Source organism: Malassezia restricta, chromosome II, assembly GCF_003290485.1.
Source record: "Malassezia restricta chromosome II, complete sequence".
NCBI classification, from domain to species: domain Eukaryota; kingdom Fungi; phylum Basidiomycota; class Malasseziomycetes; order Malasseziales; family Malasseziaceae; genus Malassezia; species Malassezia restricta.
Genome location: NC_040194.1, coordinates 582,743 through 602,784, shown reverse-complemented (window position 1 = coordinate 602,784; position 20,042 = coordinate 582,743). Strand labels below are relative to the sequence as shown.

The window sequence follows — 20,042 nt, the reverse complement described above, 5'->3', positions numbered from 1 at the left end:
CAAGGTTTTGACGGGACAAGTGGGGCGAGATAAAGTACATATTGGCCACGTCTTACTAACCGCCGTATTGCCCACCATCAATATGCGCGGCTGATGGGCGTGGTACATGCTGGAATTGTGCGTAGAGTGCGTCGACATCGCCTTGTAGACTTGTTGCCGTGGGTCCCAATGACCTGTTCAGATCGTGCCATTCGTGCCAGAGAGTGTGGATGCGGTCCCAGGCGGCTTGGCGGTCCGGGAGGGGGAGTGGATCGGCGGGAGGGCCGTCTGCGCCCAGCACCTGCAGGGTGACACGCAGCATGCCATAGTACGCCCGGCTGATGGTGTCCATACACACGCAGGACGAGGCGATCGCATGCGCCAAACCCAGCTGGAACTCGCTGAACAAAGCATCAAGTCGCTGTCGCGCATGTGGATCCAAGGCGTACTGAGGATACCGACTCGTTTCGTAGAAGCACACGGCATAGTACGTCAAGGACGGCACTGGCGGATGCGATGTGTCGTCCCAATCTACAGCCTCTTCGGGCGTGTTGAGCAGGTCCGACGCCCAGGCGAACGCTGCCTCGTCATGGCCGTGCGCGAGATGCGCACGCACAACGTAGGAGGCCAGTGTCGGTAGCGGCACATACGCACGCTGGTCGCTAACCACGCGTTGCACCATGGAAGCCATGCCGTAAGCTAGCAGCGAGCGCAGATATGGCTCGATATGTGCCTGGGGCAATGCACGTCCGGACGCACACCAGTCCTGATACAGGCGCATCGCAAACGACAAGCTTGTGGGACGCGAGTAGGACTGCATAAACAGCCACCCAAACAGGGTCGGCGACGTGCATGGCAGCATCGATGCATGGTGCTCACGCATCTGCTCATACAGCTGCCGACTCAGCCAGCCGTGCCGGCATCGAATATGCAGACGCAGCAGCCGACTCAAGTGATCCGCGCGCACGAGCGGCACATCATGATGAGCGATCATGTGCCGCGTCCAGGATGCCAGCAGCGTCGTCCACGGTATGTGTTCACCCACGCGCGCCTCGACCCAGGTGCGCGTTTCGGCAGGTCTCGAGTGCATCCGACTTTCGAATGCGCGAACCAGCTCGCCGTACATTTGCTCGTCAGCATGCATACCGGCTTCATACAATGCCTTGAATGTGCGCAGAGCCAGCGACAGCGCCGCCTGTGGCGAGACATGCGTGCGGACCATCCATGTGAGCGCCGAGATCGCCGATGCATACACGTCAAACGGAATGTGTGGCCGGCGCGTCTCGACGAGGTCCAGGGCCGCACGAGCATCGTTCATACGACATAATACCACAGCAGCACGTTCATGCATGTACTGTGGCTGAAGCGCGTGTACGTCGCGCACGAGCTCATCGAGGGGAAGAGCGGTGTACGCGAGCGGCAAGCGTGGTATCGATGGCGGCACCAGGCAAAGACGCGTTAGCGTCGGACCTGCTTGACGTAGCCAGCGCTGAACGAGGGTATGTTTGATGGGCCAGGATCGGAGGAAGGCGAGACGAATCGCCTCGACGCCGAGGATGAGTGCTGCCTCTTGCCCTGTGCGCTCGTGCCATGCGAGCGCCTCGTCCAGTACCGCAGCTAGCGGCTGGGCAGCAGACACCATGTCCTGAGGCGGCGCGTCGTGGGTCATGTAGGCGGTCAGGCACGGACCCAGTGCGTCCATCGCCTGCATGCGCGCGAGACGAAACACCAAGCGCCCGGCCAGTTCGCCATCCAGCGTGTGCAGATCACCGGCCACATCGAGCAGGATGGAGGCCTGCGCACGCCGTTGCTGTGTCCGAGCCTCGGCCACGAACGTGGCGTCGATGCGCTCAGCGCGCTTGAGCAAGAGGTATACGAGGCGCTGGCGCATCTGCGGGGGTATCGAGCGAGTGGGATAGGCCGACTGATGAAAGCGGTACAGCTCACAAAGGTGCCAACACACTGTGTCGAGGCGTTCGTACAGGCCGCTGGCGGGTATCGGGTTGGGTCCCTCTGCTACGAGCGTCCATAGCGAGAGCCAGAGAGGGTATGTGGGTGTATGTGCGCGCAACATCGCCAAGCAAGCATCGATGTCCTGGTTTTCTAGGGCGGTCATAAATGCGCGTGTCGTCTCGCCCACGTCCGCCTCGGATGGCGGTGGCTGGAACGGCTGCCAGTAGCGTGTAAAGGTCGTGGGGGGCAGGGCCTGCAGCACGGCATGCCGCGTGAGCCACCGGAGAGACGGAGGCACCCATGCCAGCCTCGGCATGTGCGTGTGTGTTCTTGCGCCATGTACGCGTGTCCGCGGCAGCAGCGCATGCCACCTAGCACGCGGACGAGGCATGCATGCAAGAACTTGCGAAGAAAAAAAGGAGGCTGGCTGACAGCGTAATTCCTCGACAAACGCGTGGGTCGACGACGCGTGTCGACACCAGAGCGATTCCGCGACCCCCGATCATGAGCCACTTGTCGCGTGTGCGAGCGCGGCGCACGCCCTCGTTCGGAGGCTCACAGGTGCTTACGAGTGGCATCAGCTACTCGAATGCGCGTGCAGCGGCGCCTGCTATTGAGCTGTCGGAAGACCAGCGGCAGGAGATCCGCGAGGCATTTGATCTGTTTGACACAGACAAGGACGGGGCCATTGACTACCATGAGCTGAAGGTGGCGATGCGTGCGCTGGGCTTTGACTTGAAGAAGGCCGAGGTGCTGGATATTTTGCGCGAGAACGATCCAAGTGGCACGGGCCTGCTGGACTGGCCAGCCTTTAACCGACTGAGTGCGTACACGTTGTCTGACCGACAGTGACGGAGCGCATCGCCGCACGCGATCCCCGCGAAGAGATTCTGCGCGCATTTGCGCTATTTGACGAAGACCATACGGGCAAAATCTCTTTGCGCAATTTGAAGCGCGTGGCCAAGGAGCTGGGCGAGAGCCTGGACGACGAGGAACTGTGCGTACACTCGACTGACCACCAGACAAGCTATGATCGACGAGTTTGATCTCGATCAGGACGGCGAAATCGACGAGCAAGAGTTTCTGCAGATCATGATGGACGAGCCATAGCGTCGTAGCGTACTTGGGATACACACCTCCACAGGAAAGAGGGCGGCCTCGGCCCCTGCCGCCACGTCGGTGTCCCACACCGCCATGTCGGCTGGGCGGAATCAGTACTATGAGTTCTACCGCCAGAGCAGGTATGTGGCTGCCATTGGCTCACACATAGCATCGGGATCCAGCTCACAGATGCGCTTGACGAGCTGATCCAATCTGGACACATCAACCCTATCTTGGCGATGAAGGTGCTGGAGCAGTTTGACAAGTCGATTTCCGAGACGCTCGCCCACAACGTCAAGTCGAAAGGCAATGTCAAGGGTCACCTGCATAACTATAGACTGTGTGACGAGGTGTGGACGTTCATTATCAAAGATGCCATGTTCAAGCTCGACAACGGCGAGATGCTCTCTGTCGACAAAGCCAAGATCGTGGCATGCAAGCTCGGCGAAGGCAGCAACCGTTGATGTACTATAGAAGGTCTTTTTGCATTTAGTGTGCTTCGCTGATGAGGCTGCTTCCTCGGCCTAGGCCGTCTGCCCCGGCGCGATGACGTTTATTGTGCGCACGGCCGACGATGTGGGTCCGGTCAGCTCCGTAGCGGGTGTCCAAGTGGGCGTGACTGGTATATGCTATGATGCTGGCCCATAGTCGGCGCCAGAGAAGGTGGCCGCATGTCGACGGCGAAAAGGGTATCGGCAGGCGAGATGCCAGCGCGGACGACGCACGTATGAAAGACACTTGCCTCGAGGCAGCCAGCGACTCGCTTCCCTGTGACTGGCAAGCGTGGCGACCATCGTGGGATGCGACGGTGCGGGGCGCGAGGGCGCCGTCATGCGAGGTGGCCGGAGGGAGTGCGCACTCTTGCGTTCAGGCGCTTGGGATGTGGGTCTCTTCAGCAGATGGCGTCGACGGTGGTGGCCAGAGCCGAGCCGCGTCGTCTTGCGCAGGTTCGAACGGCGATCGCGGTCGGCTGCGGCGGTGCATGCCCGGCACACTGCCGCCGCCTGCGCCGCGACTGGGGGGCACATGCTGCAGGTCTGATGGAGTGATCGAGCCGTGCTCATGTCGGCGCTGTCGACTCGCCAGCGAGCGAGCGTATCGGAGCCCACATGCATTACACAGCGTCTTGAGTCCTGATGGTCCACGGCGCCATTCCGGGCTGTCTGTCCTGCCGCAGCTCGTGCACTTGCTAACAGACACATCAACCTGCCTACTTGCTTCCAAGTCAGACCAAGGCGACGACGCTGCGGCGTGCGGCGATGCCTGCTGCTGGGCAATCTGGAAGCATGCCAGCACGATGGACGCACACGGCACCAGCACACTCGTGACCGAGAACGTAGCTTGCTTCGAAGTCAGCCTATGCGATGCACGCAGCCGATGCATACAGGTAGCATGCTCGGGCAAGGCCGCATCCTTGACGAGCTGCACAAAATCACGCGCATAGTACGTGTGGGGCGGTGGCCAGCTCATCAGCAGGGAGCGCGGCTCGTCTGACGACAAGATCTGGAACACATGAGTTGCGGGGCCCCAGGGCGGTGGGCATGAGGCCCACAAGCTTTGCCACAGTCGCTCACACTCCAAGGCTTCAAAGCTGCCGGGCGCCAGTCCACAGGCATGGGACGCGTCCTCCGTGGCGTGGAAGAAACACACAACGAGCTGCTCATGGAGTCGCGATACGATCACGTCGACGGTGTCATAGTCCGGCACATGCACACCATGAAGGTAGGCGGGCATCGACGTAAGCGTAGCATACCTGCACTGGATCACGCGACCAAAGAGCGTCGAGTCCTGCATGATCGTGCGCATATGGTCCATGACGCGCGGCTGTTCGTCGGGGTGCACGAACTGCAGCATGGGTGCACCGTACAAGGCCGAACCAACCTTTCTGTGGGCTCGCGGATCGACGTATACGAAGGAGAACGCGGGCTCTGGATCATGACTGCACCGGCAGATGGCCCAGTAGCACCGCGTCCTCTCGACCTGCTGCTGGGCCAGGTGCGTGAGCATCGGTCTGTGCATGGCGGGCTGCTCCATCTCGCTGACCGCGACAGGGAAGGGGCACGGTGGCACACCGACAGACATCGCGGCCTGCGCCAGTGTCTTGGTCCTACGGTGGCTGGTGGCGGGGCTTGGTGGACCCTCCGCCGCGAGGCTGAGGTAAGCGTGATCATCCTGCGTGGCGACGGCGCCGCTTGGCCTGCCACTCCACGCGTTGGGGATGCGGATTCCCATACACCGTGCCACGCAGACACTGGAGCATGTGGACGTGTCGCACGTACCTCCGCCGCTAGTGCGCCTCAGTCCGTCGGGTGAGCTGGTGCTGGTGGAGATGCAAGGCACGCTGGAAATGGAAGGTGGTGATCCTCGTGGTGGCGAAACGATCGGCACGCTGACGTTTCCGCCAGGGCGCGAGGACAAGCCTATTCTACAAATATCGCATCATCGTCTCGAGGGAACGATCGTCAAGCTGCGCAAGCCCCTGGCCGTCTTGCAGAAGCGCACGGCTCCGCGCTCACGGCAGCCGGCGTCTCCGCCGACGTCGCCCACGGCCTCACCGACCCTGTCTCGCCAGCGCGCGCGCGAAACTCTCGTCACGCCGCCGCGATCCTCCGCTGCCGCGCCCGCGTCCAGCAGTCCGATGCCGGCACGGCCGACGTCGCTCTTGGATGGATACGCTGATTTCTCGTCGCCACACGCGGGCGCTTCCGATGGCATGCCGCTTCCTACCACTACATCGTATGCGATTGTGACGCTCATTCGTCACAAACTGCTATTTTCTCAGCGACCCGAGCCGATCGTTGCATTGGATCGTGCGCCAGAACCATGATACCCGTTACAAAAGCTCCACGCGACCCTGGTGTAGCAGCGTGCGCACGGCGCGGTACGGCACGACGTGGATACTTCCCCGAAGTAGCGCGACTTTTTCGTCCTCTGACAGGGTCAGGAAGCCGCCGTCGTCGCGGCAGTATATAAACACCGGCGCATCCAGACGTGGTGCCGTCACCATGCCGCCAGGGGCGCCCGAGGCACCGCCGGGGGGCGGATCGTCCATCCCGCGCATGGGCTCCGGCAAATACTGCAACACAGCCGACTGCATGTGCTCCGACATGAGCTGTTCATACCGCTTGACGTAGCCCAGCTCGAGATCCGACAGGCGCACCTGCTCAGATGGCTGCGAGGCCAGGTACGGCGCGTACGTCTCCAGCTTGACGAGACGCGCGCGCAGAAACGAGCGTACGAGCCATTTCGCTCGATCAGCGTCCAGCTGCACGAGATTGAGCCGGAAATGTTCCTCTTCCGACGTCGACGTATCCGTCATGAGCGAGTCAAGAATAGCCTGCTGATGCTGCAACTGGTCCATCACCGCATCAAAGGCATCGGCGGGCCATGGCTGGAGCTCGGGTGTGCCACGCTCATTGAGCCATGCATGCGTAAGGCGCACAATAGCTGGCCTCGGATCTGCCACATGCGCGACGTCCTCATCCGGCACCACGCTCGAGCTCACCGGCGGCGGCTCATCGTCTTCGTGCCACACATATTTGGCGGCGGCGGCATGTGACATGCCGCGTGCAAGAAGAACAGGCTCGGCGCCTGCGTCGGGTCTCGGTCCGGTGGGCCCGAGTGGAGACGCGCCACTGGGCACCGGCGGCGCTGCTCGACTCGCCACGATTTCGACTTTGTCATGACAGACAGCATACCTACGCGTGCCCTGGACGAGATATACTCGCCGCATACGCTCCCGGGCGAGCAGGCTCGATGGCGCTCTGTCGTCGAGCATTTCACGCACATCTTTCACCACCAGCCCCAATTTGTGGCTCGTGCGCCAGGCCGACTCAACTTGATTGGCGAGTACGTATCAGCACAGTAACGCCCCAGGCACATTGACTATGTTGGCTACAACGTGATGCCCATGGCGATTGAGAAAGATATCCTGATGGCCACGTCGTTTGAGCCTGCTTCGACGCCACGTCTTCGCTGCGAACTGCATAATGCGATCACGCATTTTGCGCATTCGACGTTTGAGTGCGATATGACGGACCCGCACTCGATCGAGCTCGTGCACTTCGGCAGCAAGCGCTGGGCCAACTACTTCAAGGTCGTCCTCCTTGGCCTGCAGTCCGTCCTGCCACCTGAGGTGCGCCAAAATGCGCACGGCACGATCAAGGTGCTGGTCGACGGCACGGTGCCGCCCGAGAGCAGTCTGAGCTCGAGTGCCGCCATGACGACATGCAGCTCGATCGTGATTTTGACCGCGCTGAAGGCGCTGCATGTGGTCCCACGCAAGGTCATAGCCGACGTGGCATGCCACAGCGAGCGTCTCGTCGGCGTCCACTCGGGTGGCATGGACCAGGCCGTGTCCGTGTTTGGCCAGCGCGACAAGGCCCTGTTCGTGTCGTTTGCTCCCACGCTTCACGTGTCGCCGATCGAGCTACCGCTGGGCCACCAGTACGTGTTTCTCGTGACCAACACGATGATCAAGTCCGACAAGAAGGCCACGGCTCCCGAGCGCTACAATTTGCGCGTCGTGGAGACACGCCTCGCCGCTGCTGTGCTGAAGCGTGTGCTCCAGACCAAGTCAGATATCCCGATCCAGTTCCGCGACACACTGCGCTCGGTCTCCGACACGTTCTGGGCAGGACACACGGGTGAGTGGGACAAGATTGTGCACGAGTTTGACGACGTGCGCCATGCATGCAACGACTTGGGTCTCGACGCCGGGCATCTCCAGGCCATGCTGAACATTGTCGAGCACCACATCCCGCGCCGCGGCCTTTCGCGCCAAGAGGTCGAGGACTTGGTCGGCCTACACGGCGACGAATTTGACCACCACTTCTTGAAAGACTTTCGCGTCCACGCCTCCGAGTTCTTCTTGCACGCGCGCGCCTTCCACGTATACTCCGAAGCACTGCGTGTGCTCCAATTCCATGCCGTGCTCCAGCGTGCGCACGCTGATCACGCACACGGCCCGCCGCACTTTGATCCGCATCGCGTAGCGCGCCGCTTGGGAGCGATTATGAACGCGAGTCACGAGAGCCTGTGTAGCGACTACGACTGCAGCTCCCCCGAGCTGAATCTTGTCGTGCACATCGCCCGTCAGCACGGCTCGCTCGGTTCCCGCCTCACTGGCGCCGGCTGGGGCGGCTGTGCTATCCACCTGGTGCACCGCGACCAGGTTTCGACCCTCATGGACCTGTTCAAGGAGTTGTACTACTCGATCAAGTTTGGCTACATGACCGAACATATGCTCAATGATGCCATGTTTGTGACGTGCCCTGGCGAAGGTGCCTGCGTCAGTTTCTTATAGTGCCCTAGTCGTACACGAGCCCCTCTCACAGGCGACGATGAGCCTCTCGTGTACCTGCTGGACGAGCGCAGCGAGCAGGCGCGTCAAGCCCAAGCGGCCGGCGCTCGAGTTCGCCGTCTCTGACGACGACGTCGAGGCTCCGCCGCCCAGCAGCGCGCCGGCCGCCCGCGTACGCCTGCGGTGAGCGCGGGGAGAGAACGCCATTACAGCAAGAGCCGCCGACCGTCATGACGCAGGAGGCTGCTCCCCAGCCTCGGCGGCCGCCAGCCGCGCCTGCACAACCTGGTACTCGGCCTCGACGCGATCCAACTGCTTTTTGACCTCGAGGTCGCCAGCGACGGCGCCCAAGAGCGTCTCCCACTTTTCAACGTTCGTAGCGGTGGGAAAGACGAGGCGCGCACCGATCGGCGGATGCAGCTCAGCCAATGCCTGAAGCATACGAGCGTACTGATTCGGGCGGAACGTCAGCATGCGCGTGGACCGCAGGTAGGCTCCGTGGTGCGCGGAGCTTTCTGACTTGGTCCCGGCCGCGCTCTGGACGACGGGCGGCGAGGCCGACGGCGTGCCCATCAGGTGGGGGTACGGCGTCCGGAGCACTTCTGGACCGCTCGTGGAGAAGCGCGTGATCAAGTGCTGCGCATCAAAGAGCGCCTGCTTAGCATCGCTCTTGGATTTGGACGGCGACGCAGCTGCATCTGTACGACGACGCTTCGCTTTCTTGTCTTCCGCAGGAGCATCCTGGTATCCAGAGCCGGGCCAGATGAGGCCCGCGCCGACAGCGGCCACCGTCGCGGGCGAGCAGGTGGGCACGTCGTCAAAGCTGCCGAGCAAACGGAGCAGATCCGCCCGCTCCTTCGCAAACTTGGCCTCATTCTGCTCTAGGCGCCGTGCTTCCACGTACAACGCCTCCTCTTCCGCGAGCTGCTCGGGTGTGCGTGAAAAGAGTTTCTGCACCGCCCGTTTCCGCTCCGTCTCCTGCTGCCTGTCATAAGCATACGTCTGCAGCTGGTTGTGGCGCGTCTCGATGTCCTCGTTGCTGATCCGCTCGCGAAGCAGGCGTCGACAAATGGTATAGTATCGTGCTTTCAGGTCTTCCATCGAGCGCTGCTTGCCGGGCCACTCGTACCTGTCGGCAATGACAATAAACCGCAAGTCGTAGGCATCGCACATCTCTATCAAGTAGTCTGTTTCTTCGCGCGTCCAGTCGGCATCCTGCAAGTGCTGGGTATATTCGTCGGTCGTGTAGTGAAACACTTGCGAGCTTGTATTGAAGGGCGCCCATGCATCGTCCAGCGCAATGTCGTCGTCCGCCTCGTCGTCGACGCCACCACCCACAGGCACAGGTTTCCAGTGATGCAGCACAAGGCCGCGACGTGCTGGTGCGTCGGTCAGCATGGCATCGTCTGCACTAGGCTCGCCGCTCATCGACGGCGTGTCGTCCCGAGCCGGATTCCGGAAAGGCGTCCAAGCCCACTTGCGCACGGACGCCAACGACTTGCGCTGAAACTTCGGCTGAAATGGCAGCGCAGTAGCCTGCTCATCCGGTGCCGCCATGCCCGACATGACCAGACTCGGCGCGTTAGGGCCCAGCAGCGCGTAGAGTTCACGGGACATGCCCTCCGGGCGCTGCTTCGGCCGCGCGTCGCCAGGCAGCGTCGGCGGCGCTCTCGACGCAGGCGCCTGCGCGCGACTCGGTTCACCCGCCGCGCGCGCCGGCAGCGACATGATATCCCGCACGTCGCTCGAGCTCATCGTCGTCGATCAAAGCGGCACGCGGAGCGTGGCAACTCGCCGCGCTTCGATCACGTGACGGGTTGCGTGGCTTGGGGAGCGAGCGGGGGGCCGGTGTCGGGCCTCTGATGCGCCGCGCTTGGACGCCCGAGGAGTTTTATCGCGAGTTTGATGAGCCGCCGCACGTCCAGGACATTACAGAGAGTGTGCAAGCGTTTGTTGAAACGCATCGTCAGGCGGGGCATAAGGTCGTGCTTGTGACGAGTGGCGGAACGACGGTGCCGCTGGAGAAGAACATGGTGCGGTTCTTGGACAATTTTTCGGCGGGCACGCGTGGCGCAGCGTCTGCCGAGTACTTTCTGCAGCAGGGCTATGCGGTTCTTTTTCTGTCGCGGCAGCACAGCCAATTCCCTTTTACACGCTTGTACAGTCACACGACGAATCCGCTCTTCGACCTACTTGAGGAGCCGGTCGCGAACGACGATTCGGTGCGGGTGAGCAGGGACCACGTAGCCCATTTGCTCCCGACCTTGCATGCCTACCATGATGCGAAGCGGAACAAGCGCCTGTTGACGGTGTCGTTCGTGACTGTGGTCGAGTACCTGTTTCTGCTGCGACACATTTGCCATATCCTAGCCCCTTTGGGTCGGCATGCGATGCTGTACCTCGCTGCGGCCGTGAGCGACTACTTTTTGCCGCCCGAGCGCATGTCAGAGCACAAGATCCAGTCGTCGGACGGTGCGCTCACGATCGAGCTCCAGCAGGTACCCAAAGTCCTCGGTGTCCTTGTGCGCGAATGGCTTCCACATGCGTATGTGGTCAGCTTCAAACTTGAGACGGACGAATCGCTCGTGATTCCCAAGGCGGAACGCTCGCTCCGCCACTATGGTCACCAGCTGGTGATCGGCAACCAGCTGCAACGCCGCAAGTGGGAGGTCGTCTTGGTGGAGCACACGTCCCGTACGAAGCAGCAGGACACGGCGTCGTTTGAGCACGCATGGATCCAGCTGCCACAAGATGCCGAGCACGAAATTGAGCGAGATATTGTGCGAATGCTGGCGCAGCGACAGCATGCATGGATTCATGCCGTATGAGGATGTACATTAGGTATCAATGACTATGGGTAATGACACGCGCCGCATCATCTCCGTACGCGTTGTGCAGTAGCTGATCGAGAGCGTCGCGACAGCTTTTCAGCAGCTCCGTCTCTTCTTCCTGGAGAGTCTGTACCTCCCGGAGCCACGCGTCGCGCCGCTGCGACAGGTATCGCCACTTGGCTTTGGCGACAAGGTATGGCTTTGGCGCGGCGTGAGGCGGCGACGACAGGTCGATGTCTTCGTCGTCGTCATCGTCGTCCTTCTTGTCTCCAGGCGGGAGGTACATGGCCATTTTTTCCAGCTCGCTGGCTTCCTGCGCCGGCAGCAGGTATCGGCTATTGTCCGCCGCGCGCTGAGCGATCAGCACATAGGACGTCTCAGCCTCCTGCAGGCGGCGCTCGTACTCGGCGACATCGGCCATATCGTCGGCCATCGCGCCGTCACGCGACTCGTCGCCATCGGCGCCGTTCGAGCGGCCCTGGCTGGTCGTGGGCATATTGTGCTGCACGCGCATGTGCTTCGCCAGCGCGTCCGACCGTGTAAACGACTTGTCGCATTCCGGCCGGGGGCATGTGAACGGCTTTTCGCCCGTATGGCTGCGCAAGTGACTCAACAAGGCAAAGCGCGACGTTTGGCTCTTGCCTTTTCGTGGGCATCCCGTCCACTCACATGCATAACGCGACTTGTTAATGCCGATATGAAACGAATGCAGATGAGCAATAAAGGGCTGTAGATCCGTAAACACCTCGCCACAGTCCTCCCACATGCACCGCACCTCTGGCGCAGGCTCTGGCGGGTCCGTGGACGGCCGTGCGCTTGCCTCATCGGCATGCTCCTCGTCCATCTCTGTCTCAGACTCGGACGTCGAAATCTCATCGAGGGGCTTTGTCGCCCACGGGGGCGCGGCCAGCCCGTCGTCGTCCATCGCGGCAAAAAGAAAAAGCTGGTGCCTGCCTCTGCCCCGGGTGTGGGCAGGCCAAGCGAGACGTATATGACGTAAGCGTTTCGCCCCCACGCCGCTTCGCATGCTACCACGCGGACATGCTTTGCGTGCGCGAGCGATAGGGCTCTATAAGGAGCTGCATCGTCTTGGGCGCGACTATCCTGACCCGAACTACCATTTTATCCCAAAGCTCCGCTCGGCGTTCCGAAAGAATGCGCATCTCACCGATCCAGCGCAGATTGAGAAGCTGCATGCGCTCGGCCAATTCGTCAAGAAAGGTATGTGGTGCGACGGCTGACGTGCTAGAGACGGAAAGTATGTGAAATTCGCTGACGAGAGCTCTGTACATGTTGAAAAAGTATCGCACATTGCGTCGTCGGTACGTGGTGCCCACTTATGTACAGCTATGTACAAGACGATTAGAGCCGCGGATAGAACTGGACGAGCTGACCACCGTCGAGGGGAATCGCCGCGCCTGTAACGTGGCTTCCTGCGCGACTCACAAGGAAGAGAAGCAGGCCGCCTATGTCCTCGGGCGTGCCGATCCTCCCGGTGGGCTGTCCGGCCTCGAGCGCCTCGCCAAACTCTCCGAGACTCCATGCCGTCATGCGACTGGGGAATACGCCGGGACAAATCGCATTCACGTGAATATGCTGCTCAGCGAGGTCTACCGCGAGCATGCGCGACAGATGCACGGAGGCGGCCTTGGACGGCTGGTAGCTGTACGTGCCCGAGCCAGGTTGCGACAGAGCGCCACTGGCCTGGGGCATCATAGCCGCCGTAGACGCGATGTTGACCACGGAGGCATGATGCGTGTTGCTCTTGCCCTGCTCGAGAAGTGGGATCAGGGCCACCGTCAGGTAGAACTGGCTCTTGACGTTCAGGTGGAACACCTTGTCCCAGCCCTTGTCCTCGGGAAAGTCGTCGCGTGGACCGCCCCATGTGAGGCCCGAGTTGTTGACGAGAATATCGAGACGCGACGTATGCCGCGCGAGCTCGGCAGCGAGCGCATCGCAGCCGGCCTTGGAGCTCAAGTCGGCTTGGAGAGGGATGCAGGCCGTGCCTGCAGGCCACGGACCGCCTCGAGCCGTCTCGTTCATCGATGCGGCGACGCTTTCGAGATCGTGGAGCTTGCGCGACGCAATGTAGACACGCGCACCGTTTTGGACCAGCGCCGCTGTCATCACTACCGGTTAGTGTGCGCACGTACTTTTTCCTAGGCCTGACGCACCGCCCGTCACGAGCGCGATCTGCTGGTGAGTGCGGCTGCACGTACCTTTCCACGCACGCCAAAGAGCGCCGAGAGGCTCATGTCGGGCATGACGTCAGGGGCTGCATCCCGCGGCATGGTGGCGAAGGACACGCGGCCAGCAGCTGTGCCTCCACGTCCATGACGTTGCCCGATTATTATGCGGTGCTGGGCCTAGAGGCCCGAGCGTCGGGGGCCGAGATCAAGAAGGCGTATCAGCGCGCGTCATTGCAATGCCATCCCGATCGATACCCCGATGCGACACCGGAGGAGAAGCGTGCGTGGACGGAGCGATTCCAGAGCGTGGCGGATGCGTACTACATCCTGTCAGATGCGGCGCGGCGGGCCGAGTACGATGCGGCGCGGGCGCGTGGACAGACCTATTTCGATGCGGGGGATACGCGCCCTGCCGCGGACCGCCAGTTTGCGGATGTGTGGGCTGACCTACTGCGGCCGGAGATGGAGCGCCAGACGTCGGTATGGCGCACGTCCGGCGCGGTGTCGGGCGCGGTGCTCGGCTACATTGTGGCCAATCTGCCTGGTGCGATAGGTGGCGCCGTACTGGGCCACGGACTCGGTGCGATTCGGGATGCCAAGGGCCAGCCGGTGAGCCAGGTGTTCTTGTCGCTGCCTCTGGAGGCGCGTGCGAGCGTGTTGCGAGCCGTAGCGGCCAAAGTCCTCGCGTCTATGTAGCTGCTACGCCCGGCAGCGGGATGTGCCATGCATGCGGCCACACGAGCCGGTGCTTGATCCACTGATGGAGCCGTGCGAGGACGATGTCCTCGATTTTCGGCACGTCCTGCAGTTTGCTTTTCGAGCCAAAGACGCTCGACAGATGCGCGTCGAGCACGAAGCCAGGGTGTAGGTACACGCGTACGTCCGTCTCTGTGATCTCGATGGCCAGTGTCCCGGCGAAGCGCTCGATGCGCAGACACATGGCAGCGTCGAGGGCGCCGAAGCGGTAGTGCGGCACATGCAGCCACAGGCGGGTATCGATGCCAAGCGTGAGGGCGTCGACGTACTCGATGTCGACTTCGATCGTCCCCGCGCTCCGGACGCGGGCGTGCGAGCAGCGCGGGTACCGGCAGCCGATGTCAATGTCCGTCACGGTCAGTGGATCGAGGATGTGCATCGTGCGGCTCTGCAACGCCTCATTCAGGATCCGCTCAAACACGAGTCTCGCGGCGGCCTTCTCGGCCGTGGCTGACGACGGCAGCTCGTCAGAGGGTATACAGGCGCCCGTACGCAGGATGTAGGAGCGGTAGGTCATGAGCAGCTGCGCCACGAGGACATTGAGCCAGCCGAGAGACTCGGGTTCTGCGGCATCGTATTCGACTTGCGCCATCAGGTCATCGATGCACGCCTGCACGCCCTGCTCGTACGGCACGCGCGCGTACGTGGGCGGTGCGCTGCGCGCCTCCAGCGACGTGTGCAGCGTATGGAGTCGCTGCGCCATCTCAGCCTGGCGCCGAGCGCGCGAGCTGGGCGCCGACGTCATGAAGCAGTATCGAAACAGGCACAGGAACAGGCACAGGAGCACAGCTTGCCCCGCCATGAATCCCTGCGTAAACGCCAGCGACGGCATCCAAGCCGAAGTCGACGTCATGAGGCAGGTGGAGAAGCTGGTTCCTTCCGCGATGCTGCCGGTTTCGATCGAGGCACCGGCGCCGCGGACCGACTTGGGCCTCGCGCACGAGGCTCCTACGCCGCTTCATGCGCCTGCGCAGGATGTGCGCCCTTCGCACCGAGTGCCGCCGGGCTTCCGAGCGCCGCCGCCGCAGGACGATGACGCCGAAGACACGGCACCCATGCCGTGGTGGGTGCCCCACAGCGCCGCCGGCGCGGGCTCGTTGGGCACGGTCCCGAATGTGCCGATGAACAAGAATGGGTGGCGGTACGTGGCAGCTGGACCTGCCGCGCACCGCCTTCCACGCACCGTGTACCATACGCTCGACGTGGCGCCGGCCTGCGTGCATTGGTCGTGGCAGGACCGCAGTGCCTTTACCCGCATCAGTCAGGACGCATCGATCGTGGGCACGGACAAGGGGTATCGCAGCGCGCGTGCGAACGTCGGTGTGCGGCACGGCGCCTGGTACGTCGAGATGCAGGTGCTGCCGCCCGACGCATCGAGTGCGCCGGCCGTGCCGATGCGCGACGGACCGCATGTGCGCCTCGGCTGGGCACGGCGTGAAGCATCCCTGAATGCGCCTGTGGGCTGGGATGCGTACAGCTATGGCGTACGGGATCAGAACGGAGCATGCGTGACGCAGTCTCGACTCGTGCCCTACGGCCGCGCGTTTGGCCCAGGCGACGTGGTGGGCATGTACATCCGCCTGCCGGAGGCGCATGTGCCGCCACCTCCCGGCACCGAGCATGGCATCGCGCAGAAGCGCATACCGATCCGGTACAAGGGCCAGCTCTACTTTGAGAGCCTCGAGTACGCGCCGTCTCGCGAGATGGAGGCGCTGATGGACGAGCAGCGCCGCAGCGGCACGATATGGACGCCCCAGCCTGCACACGTGCGTCCCTTGCCGACGCTGCACGATAGCTGCATCGGCTTTGTCGTCAACGGCGAGCCACAAGGCATGGCCTTCGCGAACCTGTACGACTACCGACCGCTGCGCACGCACAAAAAGCGCCAGCACGAAGTGTCCGCGCACGCGAGTGTCAGTGCGATCTTGAAAAGCCGCCAGAATGCACTGGACGACGGCATGCTTGGCTACTACTGCATGGCATCCATGTACGGCGGCGCGCGCGTGCGCATCATCGCGTCCGATTTCGTGCATCCTCCGCCGCCCGATCTCGAGGACCGGCTGTGGCGTGCGGGCACAGCCCCGGGCGTGTCATGCACACGCCAGCACCCAGCGCCGCCATGGCGGCCGCTCGCCGACAGGTACGCCGAGGTGTGTCAGGAGGCATGGGAGCTGGACGAGGCGGACGATCGCGCTACATAGTTACTTGCTCTCCAACACGATGTTCTTGGTCAGCACACCGCCGTCCTGCTCACTCGGCATCTGGTCAAAGGGCTTTTTGCGCTCGGCGATCAGGGCGCGCACGTCCTCGACCACGTCGCCCTGGATATGAATTTCGTCGATGCCCGGGTGCTGCGTGCTCTGCGTCACAGACGCGCCTGTGGCGAAGCTCGAGCTCAGGCCCTTGGCGATCACCTTGAGCGCTGGCAGCGGCGGCGAGAATTGATGCAGGCCATGCACACACGTAATGACCTTGCGCTTCGTGCGCGCGATGCGCGACAGCACGATCTTGGACGAGGCGAGTTGGGCGCGCTCCTTTTCCGCTTTCGCCTGCGCCTTGCGCTCCTTCTTCGCACTCTCGCGCTCTAGCGACTCGGCCTGCTCGGTCGTGAGCGACTTGAGTTTGTCTTCGAGCGCGGCGTCCGAGTACAGTCGCGCATACAGCTCGGCATCTTTGAGCTCCAGATTCGCCTTGCACTTCGACAGCGACGAGCCATATTCACAGTATTCGTATGGGAACGAGCAGATCTCGCAGTACCTCACCGACCGCGCCGGCATCGGCACAGCGACGTCAGCGCTCATGGTGGCAAGAACGACCGAGGCGCGTGGCCTCCACGTGATCTACGAGCGAGCCAAGGCGGCCAGTTGCGCCACCGCGTCACGGAACAGGCCGAGGTTGTAGTCGAGAATGGTGGCGTTGCGCAGTTGCACATTGGTGTGAACGACGGCGAGAAGCGCCAGGTGGTGATCAAGCTGCCAAAACGCGACCGTCGTGTCGTGACTGAGTCGCATCACACTCGTAGACCAATCGCGGGTGCGGACAGGGTGCTCGACGGCATCAGGCACCTGGGCGTACAGCTCCGAAAACTGGAGCAAAAAGTGCATGTACCGAAACACGATATTGTACAGCGACGCATCGAAGGGCGACGTATCGCACCCGACAAACGTCCGGCTCGGCACATCAAAGACGTACGCCTTTTCAAAGTAGCACGCCGTGCACAGCAGGTTACACGCCGTCTCGAGGGCATCCGACAAGCTGACCATGCCCGGGGGCGCATGCTGTACTTCGCTCTCTGTCCCCTGCAAGAGGCGCTGCTGGATACGCGAAAAGGCCAAAAATGCACTCGCATCGAACACGGACGTCAGGTAAAAATGCAGACGCACCGCCTTGTCGAGGCGCGTATCTTCGTCCAGAACACCTTGCAGCTCGTGCGTCGAGTTGAGCAGACCCTCGTAGACACGCTGCTCGATATCGCGCTGCGTATCGTACTTGTAGTCCTCACTCAGTCCATCGACCTTGTTGATGAATACGTGCACATGAATATCAGGATTCTCCATGTACGCAGCGACTATCACAGCATTCAGGCGCACGAGGGCATCAAAGTACTCGTCCTGCGCATCCACGACATAAATCACGGCGCTCACATCCGTCCATGGTATATCGAAGGCCATCTTGGTACGCGGCCCGCGCTCGTCCGCGTCCGATGCGCGTGGACTATCGGTGACCCAGTTCGCAAGGGCACTCCCCGGCACATCGAGCAGCTGCAATGCTTGGAACGTATCCATGTTCACTGTTTGCGTACGCATCGTGGGCGTCAGGAAGAGGGTATCATTCGGCTGGAAAGATTCATACACGACTTTGCAGATGCTCGTTTTCCCCGCGCGACGCGGTCCGATCATGAGAATTTTGCGTCGCGCAGCATCCGTCACCGCATCGTCCTGGGGCGCCACGCCCGCCATCACCGCCCAAGAGTGGCAAGCCCTGATCGATGGGCGCGCCAGGCTCCCTCCCACTGCTTAGTCATCAACGGCGCGGTGGGTCGGACCACCCACGGCCACGAGCCTCTCCCTTCCCCGACCATGGCGACCAGGAAAAAGGTGTTGCTGAAAGTAGGTATGCTACGCTAACGTGCAGGTCATTGTACGTGTGCATGCGGCTGACGAGAGATTCTGGGCGACTCGGGTGTCGGCAAGACATCGCTGATGAACCAATGTACGTCGACGGCGCGCTGACCGCCAGATGTGAATAAGCGCTTTTCGGCCGCCTACAAGGCGACGATCGGCGCGGACTTTTTGACGCGCGAGGTCGTGGTCGATGGCCGCTTGGTCACGATGCAGCTGTGGGACACGGCCGGTCAGGAGCGATTTCAGTCGCTCGGCGTGGCGTTCTACCGCGGCGCGGACTGCTGCGTGTTGGTGTACGATGTCAACAATCCCAAGAGCTTTGAGACGCTCGACAGCTGGCGCGATGAGTTCCTCATTCAGGCGAGTCCGCACGATCCGGACAACTTCCCGTTCGTCGTGCTCGGCAACAAGATTGACGTGGAAGAAAGCAAGCGCGTCGTGTCCCAAAAGCGGGCTATGACGTGGTGCCAGAGCAAGGGCCATATCCCGTACTTTGAGACATCGGCCAAGGAGGCTATTAACGTCGAGCAGGCGTTCCAGACGATTGCCAAGAATGCGCTGCAGCAGGAGGCGGAGGCGGAGCTGTATGCCGACTATCCAGACCCTATCCGAATTGACGCGTCGAATTCGCGCGCGTCTGGCTGCAACTGCTAAGCCAAGCCCGCCGCCTCTTTGACCTGGTCCGCGAACGATGCTTCTGCCTGGGGCTTCGTCGCCGTCTCACCCACTTCCCAGCGCCGCAGCGCCGCCACATCCAACTGGCCCTGCGTCTTTTGTGACCATATTTGTAGGGCATCGCGCACAGTCTGTTCATGGACGCTGGCGTCTAGGCCAGCTGTAGGTAGTAGCATAGCGAATGGCTGTGTGAGCAATGCATCCTCCCCATCGATCGAGGCCGTTGGGAAGCCGGCCGCCTGGCGTGCGAGCGAGCGCATCATGGCTCGGAGCTGCTTCACGTTAGCGTCATCCGCCTGCGCCGTGCGCTGCGCGCAAGCCGTAGGCGCGCCCTGCACGTGTGCGGCGAGCAGACTCGCGATGCGTCCGCTCGCAAAGGCAGCCGTCACGGGGCCGTGCGGCGCGGGCGGCGCAGCCGCCGTGCCATGCGCAAACGACCCACAAACATGCACCTGGTGGTCGACGGGCGCGAGCGATGCCACGCGCGTCAAGGCCACCTTTTCGCCCAGACGCGCGATCACCGCCGAGATGGCCGAGCGCACGGTCTGGACATCACGCTGGCCGGGCACAGGCTCGAAGGGCATCAACGGACACTCGAGGAACGTGGCGACGTCCACGTCCGACAAGAGGCCAGCATGCGCCGCACTCACGATCGGGAACCACGCCGCGGTGTGGGCGATGTCGCGCGCCAACGCACCAAACATGTCGTTGCGCGCCACAAAGTCCGTCTCGCAGTTGAGCTCGATGATCGAGGCACGCGCACCGGTCCCAAGCAGGCCATCCGACAGCGTGCACACGCCGATCGTGCCCTCGGCCGTGATGCGCGATGCCACTTTGGCCTCGCGCTTCGCGCCATCGGCCGCTCGATGCGCCTCGAGCCACTCGATGGCCGCCTCGACATGGTCGGTATCGTTCGTGCGCGTAGCCGCCAGCGCCTCGCGTGCCTTGAGCATCGACGTGCCTGGCACCGCCTTGCGCAGCGCAGAAATCGACTGGATAGAAGGACGCGCCGCGCGAACGATGCGCGACGTGCATAGGCCTCGTACGCCCGCTCGCAGCATGGTGGGGAGAGGGGACGTGGCGTGGAGGCTCATCTCACGTGACGAAACACACACGCGCAGGACGGCGAGCG

At 62.3% G+C, this 20,042-nt stretch overlaps 20 protein-coding genes across 20 annotated transcripts; 9 read left to right on the top strand and 11 right to left on the bottom strand.

The window, feature by feature from the left end:
• Positions 1–55: 55 nt before the first annotated feature.
• Positions 56–2,248, bottom strand: MRET_1215 (uncharacterized protein; the record flags this gene model as incomplete). The annotated part of the gene is made up of 1 exon (XM_027627842.1): positions 56–2,248. The coding sequence occupies one exon, from the start codon at positions 2,246–2,248 to the stop codon at positions 56–58; it is 2,193 nt and encodes a 730-aa protein (XP_027483268.1).
• A 188-nt stretch (positions 2,249–2,436) lies between these two features.
• On the top strand, positions 2,437–3,042 carry MRET_1214 (centrin-3; the record flags this gene model as incomplete). The annotated part of the gene is made up of 3 exons (XM_027627841.1): positions 2,437–2,755; positions 2,782–2,929; positions 2,955–3,042. The coding sequence occupies 3 exons, from the start codon at positions 2,437–2,439 to the stop codon at positions 3,040–3,042; spliced, it is 555 nt and encodes a 184-aa protein (XP_027483269.1).
• Positions 3,043–3,126: 84 nt separating this feature from the next.
• Positions 3,127–3,497, top strand: MRET_1213 (transcription initiation factor TFIIA small subunit; the record flags this gene model as incomplete). The annotated part of the gene is made up of 2 exons (XM_027627840.1): positions 3,127–3,173; positions 3,203–3,497. The coding sequence occupies 2 exons, from the start codon at positions 3,127–3,129 to the stop codon at positions 3,495–3,497; spliced, it is 342 nt and encodes a 113-aa protein (XP_027483270.1).
• A 403-nt stretch (positions 3,498–3,900) lies between these two features.
• MRET_1212 (GATA zinc finger) lies at positions 3,901–5,115 on the bottom strand (the record flags this gene model as incomplete). The annotated part of the gene is made up of 1 exon (XM_027627839.1): positions 3,901–5,115. One exon carries the CDS (start codon positions 5,113–5,115, stop codon positions 3,901–3,903), a length of 1,215 nt encoding a protein of 404 aa, XP_027483271.1.
• Positions 5,116–5,251: 136 nt separating this feature from the next.
• Positions 5,252–5,860, top strand: MRET_1211 (putative DNA replication factor C complex subunit Ctf8; the record flags this gene model as incomplete). The annotated part of the gene is made up of 1 exon (XM_027627838.1): positions 5,252–5,860. One exon carries the CDS (start codon positions 5,252–5,254, stop codon positions 5,858–5,860), a length of 609 nt encoding a protein of 202 aa, XP_027483272.1.
• A 6-nt stretch (positions 5,861–5,866) lies between these two features.
• Positions 5,867–6,595, bottom strand: MRET_1210 (GINS complex subunit 4; the record flags this gene model as incomplete). The annotated part of the gene is made up of 1 exon (XM_027627837.1): positions 5,867–6,595. One exon carries the CDS (start codon positions 6,593–6,595, stop codon positions 5,867–5,869), a length of 729 nt encoding a protein of 242 aa, XP_027483273.1.
• A 120-nt stretch (positions 6,596–6,715) lies between these two features.
• Positions 6,716–8,338, top strand: MRET_1209 (galactokinase; the record flags this gene model as incomplete). Its single annotated transcript, XM_027627836.1, has 2 exons — positions 6,716–6,882; positions 6,910–8,338. The coding sequence occupies 2 exons, from the start codon at positions 6,716–6,718 to the stop codon at positions 8,336–8,338; spliced, it is 1,596 nt and encodes a 531-aa protein (XP_027483320.1).
• Positions 8,333–8,542, bottom strand: MRET_1208 (uncharacterized protein; the record flags this gene model as incomplete). The annotated part of the gene is made up of 1 exon (XM_027627835.1): positions 8,333–8,542. One exon carries the CDS (start codon positions 8,540–8,542, stop codon positions 8,333–8,335), a length of 210 nt encoding a protein of 69 aa, XP_027483319.1.
• A 21-nt stretch (positions 8,543–8,563) lies between these two features.
• Positions 8,564–10,063, bottom strand: MRET_1207 (DNA methyltransferase 1-associated protein 1; the record flags this gene model as incomplete). The annotated part of the gene is made up of 1 exon (XM_027627834.1): positions 8,564–10,063. The coding sequence occupies one exon, from the start codon at positions 10,061–10,063 to the stop codon at positions 8,564–8,566; it is 1,500 nt and encodes a 499-aa protein (XP_027483328.1).
• A 134-nt stretch (positions 10,064–10,197) lies between these two features.
• On the top strand, positions 10,198–11,163 carry MRET_1206 (phosphopantothenate---cysteine ligase (ATP); the record flags this gene model as incomplete). Its single annotated transcript, XM_027627833.1, has 1 exon — positions 10,198–11,163. One exon carries the CDS (start codon positions 10,198–10,200, stop codon positions 11,161–11,163), a length of 966 nt encoding a protein of 321 aa, XP_027483327.1.
• Positions 11,164–11,179: 16 nt separating this feature from the next.
• MRET_1205 (zinc finger protein, C2H2 type) lies at positions 11,180–12,091 on the bottom strand (the record flags this gene model as incomplete). The annotated part of the gene is made up of 1 exon (XM_027627832.1): positions 11,180–12,091. The coding sequence occupies one exon, from the start codon at positions 12,089–12,091 to the stop codon at positions 11,180–11,182; it is 912 nt and encodes a 303-aa protein (XP_027483326.1).
• Positions 12,092–12,191: 100 nt separating this feature from the next.
• MRET_1204 (complex 1 protein (LYR family)) lies at positions 12,192–12,532 on the top strand (the record flags this gene model as incomplete). The annotated part of the gene is made up of 4 exons (XM_027627831.1): positions 12,192–12,387; positions 12,416–12,424; positions 12,449–12,488; positions 12,514–12,532. 4 exons carry the CDS (start codon positions 12,192–12,194, stop codon positions 12,530–12,532), a joined length of 264 nt encoding a protein of 87 aa, XP_027483325.1.
• On the bottom strand, positions 12,529–13,457 carry MRET_1203 (NADPH-dependent beta-ketoacyl reductase; the record flags this gene model as incomplete). The annotated part of the gene is made up of 3 exons (XM_027627830.1): positions 12,529–13,295; positions 13,320–13,359; positions 13,386–13,457. The coding sequence occupies 3 exons, from the start codon at positions 13,455–13,457 to the stop codon at positions 12,529–12,531; spliced, it is 879 nt and encodes a 292-aa protein (XP_027483324.1).
• Positions 13,458–13,499: 42 nt separating this feature from the next.
• MRET_1202 (DnaJ chaperone Caj1) lies at positions 13,500–14,051 on the top strand (the record flags this gene model as incomplete). Its single annotated transcript, XM_027627829.1, has 1 exon — positions 13,500–14,051. The coding sequence occupies one exon, from the start codon at positions 13,500–13,502 to the stop codon at positions 14,049–14,051; it is 552 nt and encodes a 183-aa protein (XP_027483323.1).
• Positions 14,044–14,964, bottom strand: MRET_1201 (maintenance of mitochondrial morphology protein 1; the record flags this gene model as incomplete). Its single annotated transcript, XM_027627828.1, has 1 exon — positions 14,044–14,964. One exon carries the CDS (start codon positions 14,962–14,964, stop codon positions 14,044–14,046), a length of 921 nt encoding a protein of 306 aa, XP_027483322.1.
• Positions 14,965–14,995: 31 nt separating this feature from the next.
• Positions 14,996–16,312, top strand: MRET_1200 (COMPASS component BRE2; the record flags this gene model as incomplete). Its single annotated transcript, XM_027627827.1, has 1 exon — positions 14,996–16,312. One exon carries the CDS (start codon positions 14,996–14,998, stop codon positions 16,310–16,312), a length of 1,317 nt encoding a protein of 438 aa, XP_027483321.1.
• On the bottom strand, positions 16,313–16,912 carry MRET_1199 (translation machinery-associated protein 22; the record flags this gene model as incomplete). The annotated part of the gene is made up of 1 exon (XM_027627826.1): positions 16,313–16,912. One exon carries the CDS (start codon positions 16,910–16,912, stop codon positions 16,313–16,315), a length of 600 nt encoding a protein of 199 aa, XP_027483643.1.
• Positions 16,913–16,951: 39 nt separating this feature from the next.
• MRET_1198 (Ras-related GTP-binding protein C/D) lies at positions 16,952–18,070 on the bottom strand (the record flags this gene model as incomplete). Its single annotated transcript, XM_027627825.1, has 1 exon — positions 16,952–18,070. The coding sequence occupies one exon, from the start codon at positions 18,068–18,070 to the stop codon at positions 16,952–16,954; it is 1,119 nt and encodes a 372-aa protein (XP_027483642.1).
• Positions 18,071–18,190: 120 nt separating this feature from the next.
• On the top strand, positions 18,191–18,889 carry MRET_1197 (Ras-related protein Rab-7A; the record flags this gene model as incomplete). The annotated part of the gene is made up of 4 exons (XM_027627824.1): positions 18,191–18,220; positions 18,246–18,251; positions 18,278–18,323; positions 18,351–18,889. 4 exons carry the CDS (start codon positions 18,191–18,193, stop codon positions 18,887–18,889), a joined length of 621 nt encoding a protein of 206 aa, XP_027483647.1.
• MRET_1196 (elongation factor Ts) lies at positions 18,886–19,971 on the bottom strand (the record flags this gene model as incomplete). Its single annotated transcript, XM_027627823.1, has 1 exon — positions 18,886–19,971. One exon carries the CDS (start codon positions 19,969–19,971, stop codon positions 18,886–18,888), a length of 1,086 nt encoding a protein of 361 aa, XP_027483646.1.
• Between the last annotated feature and the right edge of the window lie 71 nt (positions 19,972–20,042).